This window comes from Canis aureus, chromosome 3, assembly GCF_053574225.1.
Source record: "Canis aureus isolate CA01 chromosome 3, VMU_Caureus_v.1.0, whole genome shotgun sequence".
Taxonomy (NCBI): domain Eukaryota; kingdom Metazoa; phylum Chordata; class Mammalia; order Carnivora; family Canidae; genus Canis; species Canis aureus.
In genome coordinates, this window is record NC_135613.1 from 46,606,683 (window position 1) to 46,620,393 (window position 13,711).

The 13,711-nt window shown below is 46.4% G+C and overlaps 1 protein-coding gene across 6 annotated transcripts in view; it reads left to right on the forward strand.

The window, feature by feature from the left end:
* Positions 1-13,711, forward strand: part of USP22 (ubiquitin specific peptidase 22) — a 93,816-nt gene that overhangs the window by 27,347 nt on the left and 52,758 nt on the right. For all 6 annotated transcript variants that reach the window (XM_077892302.1, XM_077892301.1, XM_077892298.1 and 3 more), the window contains exons 4-10: positions 905-1,006; positions 1,637-1,806; positions 2,983-3,130; positions 5,952-6,057; positions 6,974-7,132; positions 11,971-12,097; positions 12,989-13,080. In XM_077892302.1, the coding sequence (XP_077748428.1) occupies positions 905-1,006; positions 1,637-1,806; positions 2,983-3,130; positions 5,952-6,057; positions 6,974-7,132; positions 11,971-12,097; positions 12,989-13,080 (904 nt within the window). The remainder of the gene's footprint in view (positions 1-904; positions 1,007-1,636; positions 1,807-2,982; positions 3,131-5,951; positions 6,058-6,973; positions 7,133-11,970; positions 12,098-12,988; positions 13,081-13,711) is intronic.

Below are 13,711 nucleotides of genomic sequence, written 5' to 3' on the forward strand. Positions count from 1 at the left end.
GGTGAGCATCTGTCAATTAGCAGAACTGTCACTGTTTACAAAGAGAACCCAGTATCTCTTTTACACTTTTTGGGCTTAATTGCTCTGCTTTTGAAAAAACACCATTTTCCGAGAATGAAACAATACAAACAGGTGCTCTCTGTGATCAGATTTGTTTGTATGTAACAAATCTTTTCTGGAGAACAACTTCCTATTCTTTTCTCCCTCAATAATTTAGTAACATTGCAACTGAGTCTGAATATATTATTTCTTTGGGAAGAACATTTACCCTACAAGAACTAAGAAATGCATGGCCCAGAATAAATCAGAGCTCTTCTAAATCATTCTATAGTTCCCATGTGTCAATGAGATATTATGTCTTTTAAAGTTCATTGAATTTTGCAGAAATATGGGAAACAAGTCGTGGGAAACAAGTAGGTATTGGGACACTTAATTAGCATCTGCACCATTATCTGTGTTTTAAGTCTCTTGTGGGGACAGCTGTCCAACATGATGCATTTTCAGACGGTGTTTCAGCCAGTGTTTTCTCCTTGTTGCTTTCACTCTTTCTGGGAGGGTACATCACCTCGGGGTGCCCCGCTTCTCCTCTGTCTACTCAAGGATTATAGGCTTTGCAAAAGAAAAAACAAAAACCATCTTGGCATTAGCATTACAGTAGCGTCGATGGGAGGCATTTCCTTCTTTCTCAGGGGAAAAATCATTCACCACACATTTTTCTAAAACTCCTTTTAAGTGTTCTTTTTTAGTCTGTTGTAATATAATATGGTTCTAGAAAGACCTCATGTTGTGGATGCCCATCTTTGAAATACAAGTTGATAAGTGGTCTGTCACCATCACTTTTACTTACAAACACGCCTGATGAGTATTGAGCTCATGGCACCTGGACTGTCTTCCATGTGTTTAGGTGTTGGGGAGAAGTTTTCAACTTGGGAGCCAACCAAACGAGAGCTTGAACTGCTGAAACACAACCCGAAAAGGCGAAAGATCACCTCCAACTGCACCATAGGTAGGTGGGTGGCAGTGCTGGGCGTGGTGGTCTGTTGTCACTGCCAGCACGGCTGGCTATTCCAACGTAGATGTGAACAGGAGGATTGCATAGTGCAGTTCTCTCTAACCCCTTGTACATTAGTTGTCTTCACCCCCTTTTCCCCCCACTACTTCTGGAACACCTGTTCTTGGGAGGTGGTGCTGCAGTGAGGTTGAGGGGGGCCCCATAGTGATGGAAACAGCCCTGACAGTCTGTCCTGTAAAAAGACTCATTATGGTCAGGTTGACGCTGTGTACATGACTTTTAGGGAGAGAAATGTGTGTGTGAGAGGGTTCTCTGGGTTTTCTAACACTTCAAGAATATGTTTTAGAAGCTTTTTAATAGGTTTTGTTAGAGCAGCTCCTTTCTGACCTGTTGCTCTATCTGTGGGTCATTCTATCAAAACTTAGTGGCTGAGGTGAGCGGAAGGATGATGGTAAACATTCCTCAGGACAGTTACTAGAAAAGGCCTAAAAATTAGAAAAAGACATTTCCTCTTACCTCTTGAATGAGTGAATAAATGTAGAGGCACAGCAGTGCCATCGGGCCTCAGTGGTCCTTGTGGTGCAGAGCCTGTCAGCCCCACTCTCCTGTCTGCCTCCCGGCCAGGTCTGCGGGGACTGATCAACCTTGGAAACACGTGCTTCATGAACTGCATCGTCCAGGCTCTCACCCACACGCCACTTCTGCGAGATTTCTTCCTCTCCGACAGGCACCGGTGTGAGATGCAGAGCCCCAGCTCATGTCTGGTCTGTGAGATGTCGTCACTTTTTCAGGAGGTGAGCGCTCTTGACCTTGGCAGTGTATGGCTTCTGTAACCACTTGTGTTTTTCCTTTAAAAAAAAAAAAAAAAGAAAAAAGATTAACCTAATGAAGGCAGGTTTCTGACATTTTATATACAGTGAATACTTAATACGTGCGTTTATTATGGAACTTTTTTTTCTAAGATCTTATTTATTCGTGAGAGACACAGAGAGAGAGGCAGAGACATAGGCAGAGCGAGAAGCAGGCTCCCCATGGGGAGCCTGATAAGGGGACTCGATCCCAGGACCCTGGGATCACGACCTGAGCCAAAGGCAGATGCTCAACCACTGGGCTACACAGGCATCCCGGGAACATTTTTTCCAAAGGGAATCGTTAGGGTCTGTTGGCATCACTTAGAAGCATGGTGCTAACTTGGAGGATAAGAAAGAGCCTTTTCGAAGGGGCCCTGCCAGGGGAAGACATTTGTCCGTAAATGCTATGGTCCTTTTACCCTTCCCTCATGGTCTGCCATCCTTTGTTCTCATGGTGAGTGGCCCTTCTCTTGCCAGGCCTGAGTGTGCTTCAGCAGAACACCTCTGGCTTTGTGGCCATCTCTGGCTTTGTGGCTCTCTACCCTGAGCATGAGGGTCTGTTCTGTTTAGATCCTAGGCTGCTCTCAGGCCGTACCTGTCCCCATGTGGCAGGATAGGGTGCAGGTTGAGCTCCGGTGTCCTGGGTTTGGATTCTCTTCTGCACCCAAGCACTGGAAAGGGTCTCTGACCTGAAGTCCCTTGGCTGTTTCGGCAACAGAATGGGGCTGGTATGTGCCCTGTTAGTTGCTGAGAGTGCCCAGGTGTACTTTAGGGGTCCAGCAGAGGAGCCAGCAGATCTGGCCTGAAGTATCTTGCACTCACTCAGCAGCCACCTGCCTTGTTTACGCATTGGGCACTCCTGATTCATCGTTTGGACCTATTGGTAGAAAACCAACAATGGAAAGGGACAAAATGATAGATTCAGAAAGACCAGTGAGTCCACATAAAAATATATTTTGCAAACAACAACAAAATGGAAACAAGGATATAAAATGGAATCCTTTTCCATTAGAGCAGCTGCAGGAAATTCTTGGCTGCTGTTACATGTTTGTTGTCACGTGTGATGTGTACTCTTTCTTGACATCTTCCCCCTTTTCCTTCCTCTCCACGTCTGAGCAGTTTTACTCGGGGCACCGCTCCCCCCATATCCCGTACAAGTTGCTGCACCTGGTGTGGACTCACGCGCGGCACCTGGCGGGGTACGAGCAGCAGGATGCGCACGAGTTCCTCATCGCAGCCCTGGACGTCCTGCACCGACACTGCAAAGGTGCGCCTGGGCCGTCCTCTTCCTTGTCCTTGTGCCTGGGGCAGGGGTGGGGGCACTGCCGCAGCAGGCACCTCTTCTGGGGAACTTGTCTTTTCATTGTGACTTTCCCCCCACAAGAAGAGAAACATCCTTCATACCCTGAAGAGGTTCTTGATAGTTTTGAAGAGAGGAGGAAATGGTTTGGGGTGTTCCCTCCGACCTTTCTGGGAGTGGACCAGCATGGTGGTTGGTCCTGGAAGAGCTGTAACAGTGAGCAGGACTCTTTGTCCTTGACGGGCCTTTGCCTGGAGTCCTCTGCTGCTGGGGTCCTCTGGGCCTGACTGTGAGGGAGCTCATGTGTGGCTCCTTGGGGTTGTCATAGCCTGTGGTGTGCTGGAAACTTACAAATTGCTCCAGACACAGCAGAACCATCAAAACTGGCCCCTCCCCTTGTGGGGTCTCCAGAAGGACTGATTGTTTTTTTTGTTTTGTTTTTGTTTTGTTTTTGTTTTTGATTGTTGTTTTAAGGTAGCTAGAGAGAGAGCTGAGAACTGGACCAGCACACTTGCCAGGGCCACTCCAACCCTCAGTCATGTTCCTTCTGGGATCCAGCCAGGGGCTTTTAAAGTCTCTCTTTGGATCTCACTGGATCTTGGTTTCTGTCCCACAGCCTGGCCCCCAGAGGGTGACAGCCTCCTCAGGGGCCTCAGATATGTGTGGGTTTGGATAGTCTGGGGAAAAGATATAAAATGGATATAAAGGGGGAGGAAAGGGACAGTGGGCAGCAGCTCTTCCATTCGGAGCAGGAGTTTAGGACTGAATCACAAGCCACCACGGTTCCTCCTCTTCCCCTCCCCATGGCGGGCTCCCAGTCAGAAGGCCCTACACCAAAGTGTGCTGACACAGGTGTCCTATGAAGGGGGGGGGGGTGGTTCTCAAATTTAACTGTGGGTCAGCGTCCCCTGGAGGGCTTGCTGGTGTTCCTGTTCAGTGGGTGTGGAGCAAAGGCAGGTGTTCATTCCCCTTTTTTTTTTTTTTTAAAGATTTTATTTATTTACTCATGAGAGACACAGAGAGCCGGAGACATAAGCAGTGGGAGAAACAGGCTCCATGCAGAGAGCCTGACGTGGGACTCGATCCAGGGTCTCCAGGATCACGCCCTGGGCTGCAGGCGGCGCTAAACCGCTGCACCACCGGGGCTGCCCCAGGTGTTCATTCCTGATGGGTCCCTGGTGATGCTGAGGCTGCCGGTTCAGGGGAGCACACACAAGTGTAGTGGAGGTGTGCGGGGTAACCAAGTTACCTGGGTACCTGTGGCCTCCAGGATGGTACAGCTGCCTGTCTTCCAGGTCTTACTGAATTGCCTCCTACTGCTGCTCCTCAGCCTCTCCCTAGTCACGGGGCTGCTCTCAACATGTGTTGTCTGACATTACAGCTGAGAGGCAAGCCAAACTCCAAATAAGATGGCTTGTTCTCATCAGCTGTCAGGCTTCTGGCTTTTTTGTGTACTTGAATTTTTTTCTCCTGAAAAACATACACATCCTTTCAGTGTTCACCTGAGGAACCAAATAAACGGTGCTTAATAGCTTAGGTAAGGTTTAGCTTCCTAGTATGGAGTACAGCATACAAACAAAAGAGCTGGTGTGTAAGGCTGTGAAATTATTCCAGCACTTGAGGATAGTCAGGTGACTTCTGTTATCAGCATTAGTCTAACCTGAAAAATCAGCTGCTTGAAAGGCTTTATTGTGAAAACATTCAGGGGACAGAAGCACAATGCAGTGACTGTGATGCACTTGTCTGAGGTATTTCCATCTCACAAATCACGAGAAGCGTAAGGCTTCTCTCGCTGGAAGCAGAGTGTTCAGAATCCTCCCTCAACCCTCCTAGTTCACTGCCACAGCCAGGCCCTCCATGCACTTGGTTGTGTGGTGGTTGGGAGCCTCAGCTATCTTGAGGCCTTTTTTCCTTTGTGTCTTCCTATATGTATTTTTTTATTTCCTAACATTTTGTCTCATGAATTTGAAATCTTTCTGGGTAGCATTTTCTCCATAATTGCTCCAGGCAGTTTGCTGTCAAAAGGCTGGGTGGACATCCTTTATTTCTATGTAATAATTTCACTTTTTAGATAAGTGATACATATGCAGATAGACACAGTCCAGTCCTTTTGTCTATTTGAAAGTTCTGTAGTATGTATTTATGGTATATATCAACATGTGTTACATTCCACCATGTAAGCTTAGTTAGTATCCATATATCTGCACCCAAATATAGAAATAAAACCTGTATTGAACTAGAGAGGATAGGAATGGTACTTCTCTATGTGCTGCTGATGGGAAAGCAGAACTGTTCCTGAAGTTCCAGAGTGCAGGAGCTGATGAGCAAAGCAGACTGAGGTGAGTCCTGCAGGGACACTTTCTGAAGCCAGGGCACCGTGTACGTGTAGAGTAGGAGGAGAGGAGGGGAGAGCAGGGGCTTTGCTGGCAGCATGTGGCACCACGCCACTGCATGACAGTTTAGTCGTTCTCTGCGTGAACAGGGGAATCTGTAACTCTCCCCAGTGACTGGGCATTAGCTATATCTTGGTACCTAGAGAGAAGCCAAGCAGGTCTTAGGGAATGGAGTAAAAGAAGAAAATTGAAAATAAGCTAGCAGGGTTGTTTCCTCTTTGCCCACCAAGTCTCCCTGTTTGAACTAGGGTTCTCTGTGCGCTTTTGAAAGTATCGATCCTTGTGGCTTCATCACCTCTGCAGGTGAATGGCCTCATGCCTTGGGCCTGTAGCTCTCGGAAACTTGCGGACTCGGGGGCACAGGTGCAAATCACACAGCTGCGATCTATCCCCAGGTGACGATAATGGGAAGAAGGCCAACAACCCCAATCACTGCAACTGCATCATAGATCAAATCTTCACGGGCGGGCTGCAGTCGGACGTCACCTGCCAAGTCTGCCAGTAAGTGCGAGGTTCCTGCACAGCACTGTGTATTCTTCTGACCAGATCGGGATGCGGTACCCCAGGTCCTGTCTGTGAGGCCTACTTTATTCTGGGTGTTGCTTATTGGACATCATGGTACATTTTCAGCTAACAAAACTGCTGTGTTCTCTAAGTTTTACTTAGAGCCAGAAGTTTAGTGGGTTCCCCCACAGCTGTATCTTTTTGGTGATGTGTGGATAAATAGATTGTTTGGCTTTTATAGAGGAGCATCTGCAGCAGCAACCAGATGTGAAGCCGGACAAGTTGAGCTTAAACAGCCAAGCCATCAGATATGTTGAGATAAAGTAGCTCCAGGACAGATCCACAGATGAGTAGGTCACCCTGAGTGGTGCAGGTCATCTGGAGCACGGTCCCTGGGGCCATCTTTATTCCTCTGCCACCCAGTGAGGTGTGCTTCGAAGCCTCCCACTGAATCTCTGCTTCCCTTGGAGTCCCTAACACCAGGAGCTAAATAAGAGAGCCCTGCCTTCCAGAGGGACTGGCACACAGACAGCAAACACTTGGCACCTGGGTTCCAAAGAGTGTTGCTTTTCGTTTCAGTTTCCTTTTCTATGATCTCCAAGGTAGTGTCCCTGATTCTTATAGTTTTTCGAAAAACCTCAAAATGAGTGTGATGATCTTCTGGGTTCTTTAGGAAACTGTTGCTGTAAAAGTAGCCTTTGCCTGAAGTGGCTTACCTGCTATTCCTCCATAGGGCCCCCTTGGAAGCCCAGGATGCATGGAGTGGGAGCTCTCCTGCGTTTTCTGACCTTCCATGTCATTTGGATGGAAGGGCAGAGCTGTGAGAACATGTGGATGCTGTTGGCCAGGTGCTACCTCTGAAGCCATGTGGCTGTCCATTCTCACTGGTATGTTTATCTCCTCTTGCTTCTAGTGGAGTCTCTACCACCATAGACCCCTTCTGGGACATCAGTTTAGATCTGCCTGGCTCTTCCACCCCGTTTTGGCCCCTGAGCCCAGGGAGTGAAGGCAGCGTGGTGAATGGGGAAAGCCATGTAGCAGGAACCACTACGCTTACGGACTGCTTGAGGAGGTAAGAGTGCCAATGGCGCTTTTGTAGACAAAGACTGGTCTTTCTTTTTCTTTTTCTTTTCCTTTTTTTAAAGATTTATTTATTTATTCATAAGACACAGAATGATGCAAAGACATAGGCAGAGGGAGAAACAGGCTTCCTGCAAGAAGTCTGATGCAGGACTTGATCCTGGGACTCACTGGGATCACGCCCTGAGCTGAATGCAGATGCTCAACCGTTGAGCCACCCAGGTGTCCCAAGACTGGTCTTTCTATGCAGGCACCTGTCTTCTCCTTGCCTTGAGGCTCCTCAGGGTAGTATTGGTCAGAGGAAAGTCCTAAGAAATTCAGGGCCACCCGGGGCCCAGTAGGATTTTCTTTCAAATGTCCGATATAGAAAATGAGACAAGATATGATAGCCTGCATGTGGCTGTGGTTGGAGCCCTTGGCTCCCTCACTGTGTTGCTGTCTCAGCTCTTACTGTCTGTGCTATACTTCCTCAGTCAGGATTGAAATGCAGCCTTTTCAGGGGAGGAGACTGTCTCCTACAACGTTCGTGTCCCCCCGCAGCACCTTGCGTGGTGATGGTCTTCTGCCCGACACACGTGTGACTACCTGTGTATACCAGGTCAGAGTGCTGGCAACTGCAAGTGGCAGAAATGGACTCTGGTGGACTGAAGCAGGCAGAGATACTGGTTAGCTCACAACATCCACAGGAAGGCTAGAGAGGACGCAGCTTAGTGAACAGGTGGTCACCCTGAGATGGCTTGGGGACCAGGATCCAGAAACATACAGCCTGCTACTGGCCTGGATGCTCTCAGGTGCAGTTGAGGTGCTGCTCCCAGCAGGACACATTGTTCCTACCGTTGCTTCTTTAGAACGATTTTTCCAGATAGATTCCAAATTAGGAGTATTCAGCTGGTCGAGCGTAGGTCGTGTGGCCAAATTGCTAGTGGGTGGGAAAAGCAGATACCTGGCTTTTGTGGTAAACTTCATGAAGGAAGATGGATCCCGTCTCCCACCTAGTTTTGGTGGAGGGGTAGCACAGATAGATAATGGAGAAGATATGTGAGTTGAGCTCTGTTGTCCATTCTTTACTCAGGGTTATGTGAATTTGAAGGTAGGACCCTCTTCATGTCTGACATTGTGGGATGTTTTCTTCGTGTTGAAGCAGGTTTGGTTGACATACTTGGTGCCAGAAAGTTAGCATAATTTGGCAGAGATGACAAGGATATGGGGATAAGTGTATTTCAGTTTAGGGGCACTGCACATGGAAAGAAAAATGACAAAGTATCAGGAACTTCCAGAAAAATAAATGAGAAAACATCAAAAGAGGACTTTGGACTCAGCATTTTCTACAGCACTGGCGTATGTTTAAAAAAACGTGCCTCCTCATGAGAAGCAGTGTGTTGTTTATTGATAAGTTGGTTAATTGGTACTAGTTGGCAAAGTGGTTATAACTGGCTGAAGCATGTTTATCCAAATGCAAGGGTGAGTAAAATGTTTACACCTCTAGTGTGACTTCACAAGCCACGAAGGCGGCATGTCAGGAAACTCGGACCTATCACGGAAGTGAGTTCTGGTAGCACGAGCCTCAGAGGCGCTTCCTTCCTTCACTGGGGAAGGCACTTGAGGGCTCCTTTAAGGAAGTGTTGTTTGTCACCAGGCTGGGTAGGTTTGTTGCCTCAGGCACTTTGCTTTCCACCATCAGTCACCTGTTTTCTTTTTTTTTTTTTTTTTTTAATTTTTTTTTTTAATTTATTTATGATAGTCACAGAGAGAGAGAGAGAGAGAGGCAGAGACACAGGCAGAGGGAGAAGCAGGCTCCATGCACTGGGAGCCTGATGTGGGATTCGATCCTGGGTCTCCAGGATCGCGCCCTGGGCCAAAGGCAGGCGCCAAACCGCTGCGCCACCCAGGGATCCCAGTCACCTGTTTTCTGAATGCTTGCTGGATGGGCAGAGTCTTCAGCCCAGTTTCAGCTGTGGGCCGGCCTTGGACTTCAGTTCTAAGAGTCAGTGTTTATCCTCAGTGCACAGTGCTATTTCTGCCTGGTAGTGACACTGGCCTGAATACTAGGCCCTGCTGTCACCCTATGCTGAATGGGGAAGTCCATGTAGATGTCAGGGAAGTGGTCGTGGCCCCCAGTGTGTTCCTGAGTGGTTGGGTTGGAGTGGTGCCAAATTGGTTTTAGTTGGAAAATTGGATTATGAGCTAGTGTCATGGTTAGTCATGTGTATCCAAAGTCTTCACTATAAACCTGGGCACCTTCTCTCTTCCAGTCAGATACCCAGTGTTCAAACTGCCCTGGTTGGCTTTATAAAAAACTATTCTGTACAGTCCATTCAACTCAGGATCCAAATGAGGCCTACACACTACACTTCGTTGTTTGGTTTCACAAGCCCCTCGCAAATCCGTAGGCTTCAGTCTCCCTTTGGTTTCCTTAACCATTTCTATGTTGAAAAGACAACATCACTTTCCACAGAATTACCCATGCTCTGCAGGTTGCAGATTGCATTTATGGGCTCGTTCTTGTAGGTTGCAGCAAGCCCGCTCAGATTCCTTTCCCCTTTCCTTTCCTTTCCTATCCTATCCTATCCTATTTTTTTTATTGGAGTTCAATTTGCCAACATACAGCATAACACCCAGTGCGTATCTCGTCAAGTGCCCCCCTCAGTGCCTGTCACCCAGTCACCCCATCCTCCCGCTCACATCCCTTTCCACTACCCCTTGTTCCTTTCCCAGAGTTAGGAGTCTCTCATGATCTGTCACCCTCTCTGATATTTCCCACTCATTTTCTCTCCTTTCCCCTTTATTCCCTTTCACTATTTTTTATATTCCCCAAATGAATGAGACCATATAATGTTTGTCCTTCTCCAACTGACTTTCTTCACTCAGCATAATACCCTCCAGTTCCATCCACGTTGAAGCAAATTGTGGGTATTTGTCATGTCTAATGACTGAGAAATATTCCAGTGTATACATAGACCACATCTCCTTTATCCATTCATCTGTCAATGGATACCAAGGCTCCTTCCACAGTTCAGATGCCTTGTTTTCTGGTGTTTCTCCTTTATTTTTTTATTTTTTATTGTGTTCTTCCTTTATAAGATCTACCTGCTGTCTCATTGGCTTCCCACTCCCGGGGCACCTCCGGGGCAGGCAGTGGTCAGAAGGGGGCATCGTCTTGCCCTAGTGAGATGACAGAGTTCTGAAGGGTAAACAAAGATTTCCAGACCCAGTGGTGAAAGGTGAATTTTATTTGTTTTTCAGCTTTACATTTACAAAATTTTGCCATATTGAGGGCACCCTGGGTGGCTCAGCGGTTTAGCGCCGCCTTCAGCCCAAGGTGTGATCCTGGAGACCTGGGATCAAGTCCCATGTCAGGCTCCCTGCATAGAGCCTGCTTCTCCCTCTGCCTATGTCTCTGCCTCTCTCTCTCTCTCTCTCTCTCTCTGTGTCTCCCATGAATAAATAAATAAAATCTTTAAAAAAAAAAAAGGAAAGAAGCATACTTTATAAAATTAAAAAAAAAAAAAAAACAACACCATACCGAAACATCTGTTTTATGGATTTTTCTTTTTAGTAGCCACCACCTGTGTCAGAAATGCTTGCCAACTTACTATCTATGGTGTGATCTATTTTCATCATTAGAAAATGATCATTTCCCCATTTTTAAAATTTAACTTCTATTTTAAGATACAGATTCACGTGCATTTATAAAAAATAACTGAGGGGCAGCCCCGGTGGCCCAGCGTTTAGCACTGCCTTTGGCCTGGGGTGTGATCCTGGAGACCCAGGATTGAGTCCCACGTCGGGCTCCCTGCATGGAGCATGCTTCTCCCTCTGCCTGTGTCTCTGCCCTTCTCTCTCTCTCTCTCTCTCTGTGTCTCTCATGAATAAATAAATAAAATCTTTAATTAAAAAATAAATAAAAAATAACTGAGTATTCTCTACTGAGTTTCCCCCAGTGCTAACAGCTTGTAAAATTATAGTACAATATCACAATCAGGATGTTGACATTGAAGCAGGCATTTCCATCCCTGCGGGTCCCTCCTACCACTATTGCCTCTTAACCCCTGACAGCCATGAGTCTGTGCTCCATTTCCAAATTCAACATTCTGGGAATGTTATGTAAATGGAATCATAGAACATGTAACATTTTGGGTCTCCTCCCCCAGTCCCCCAACATTCTGGGGAGACTCATCCAGGTTGTGTGTACCCATAGCTTGTTCCTGTTCGTTCCTGACTAGTGTTCCATGGCATCATGTACTATTTTCTTTAACCATTCACACACTGAAGGACCTCTTGCTTCCGAGATTTTTGGTTATTAAAAAATCTGCCAAAAACATTTGTGTACAGTTTTTTTTTTTCAAGAACGTGAGTTCTCATTTTTCTGAAAATTTGAATTGGTGGGTCTTAAAGTAGTTAGAAAGTTATTACTACTATTTCACTGGACTTTTAATTAAAAATTTTTTAAAGACTTTATTTATTCATGAGAGACCGAGAGAGAGAGAGGCAGAGACACAGGCAGAGGGAGAAGCGGGCTCCACACAGGGAGCCCATCGTGGGACTCGATCCCGGGTCTCCAGGATCAGCCCTGAGCTGAAGGCTGCGCTAAACCACTGAGCCATCTGGGCTGCCCTAATTTTAAAAAATTTAAGATAGCTTTTAAAGTGATAAGGGGATACGAAAGAAGAAATAGTTTGTTGTTTTCATTGTGAAATTATAAATACTCCTAACTGTATTCATGTTTTTAGTAGAGAAATTAATCCATTGAAAATGATAAACTAATTCTTTTCTTTTTTCTCCTCTCTCATCTTTTTTCCCCTAAAAATATGTTTTTAAAATGCCTTGCAGGTTTACCAGACCAGAGCACTTAGGAAGCAGTGCCAAGATCAAGTGTAGTGGCTGCCATAGCTACCAGGAGTCCACCAAGCAGCTCACCATGAAGAAACTGCCCATTGTAGCCTGTTTTCATCTCAAAGTAAGTTTTCTAGAAAGCAGACTCCAGTAGCCAACTCAATTTTTAAACCCCAGTACAATTTAGAGTCTGTGGGTTTGGTGTATAGAGGTACATTTTGTAACTCTAGTGACTCAGTAAGGAACAGTGAAGAACAGAAGTTGTAACTCTTCCCCTGTTCTCTGTTGCCCAGAGAGGTTTGTGGTGAACCAGAGTAATCGCTTCATAATGAAAGTAGGGTGTGAGTTACTCTACTGGGGCTGGGGGTTAAGATTTTAGTCCTCTTCCTCCCCAGATTCCCCACCACCACCACACCCAACACCAAAGTTTTCTGGTTTTCTTTTACTTAAAAGCAAACAAACACAGAGCATTATGATCCGGTCCAGAGACTGGTCAGCCTTTTCTGTATAGGATCAGATAGTAAGTATTTTAGGCTTCGTGGCCACATAGGATCTTTGTTTTTATGGTCTTTGTTTTATTTTATGACCCTTTCAACAAAAAATCCAAACCATTCCTGGCTTGCTAGCTGGATTCAGTAGCCCCAGTCTAGTCAAAGGAATGTCTTTGGTGAGAGGAATAGTATGTCCATTTTTGCTTCCAGAGCTTATGGATACCTGTTCTATTTTCTGCCACCTTACACTTTGCTGGGTTTGATGTAAGATTACTTTCCTGCACACTTGGTGTCAGTCGCCTTGAACAATCCCATTGTTTTAAGACTGTTTTTGGACCCCACAAATGAGATTTGTATGGATTAATACTGTGTTACTGAGTCTCAACGCTCTGAATGTGGCCAAAGGGCAGTTGAGAAAGAAAATGAAAAAGCCCGCTTTTGGGAGTGCCCAGAGACACACTGTTGGAGGAAATCCCTATAGCCTCATCCTCTTCCTTCTCTCCCCTTCTACCCAATTTCTCTAGCGATTTGAACACTCGGCCAAGCTGAGGCGGAAGATCACCACATACGTGTCATTCCCCCTGGAACTGGACATGACCCCCTTCATGGCATCCAGGTATGAAAGGGTTTGGCACACTATATGTGTGATCGGGAAGGGCATGGCTCCATGGGGTCCGGGGTTGACATTGATAGAAGCGTACCTGCTAAAACTGAATTGTTATCCTGATCTTAAATCAGGACACAGTTGAGTTCCCTCAGCCCTGCTGCTTCAGCTTTGAGTTTTCTCTAGCAAATCCTCTGTCAGACTTGGCAAGTGATCGGGTGGGATCACACAAAGCAGTGTGGCTGTTGATGTCATGGACTTTGGATACAGCTAAGCAACAGTGGATTTTGCAGTTATAGATTCAGTTTCCCTCATTTTTAAATCTTGATAATCCTGGACCACTTAAAATATATCCTCCTAATAACTGTGACACTTGCTCATACGTTCAACGTGCATTAGTCTCCTGGGGATCACTACAGACTCGGCTTGAAGCAGTAAGGTGGTGTCAGGTCTGTGTGGGCTGGCCTTGGCCTCACTTCCTCACCTTCACACAGGGATAGGCTCCCCCTAGAAAGCAGGTTTGCTGGAAGAACTAGAAAGCTTGTCTGAAACGCACCTGGTCTTGCACCTGCTCTGGGAGGCCCCAGTGGTAGTAGTACCATCATTATTGGAGCCATGCGTCTGCTCGGTTGATTATTTTAAG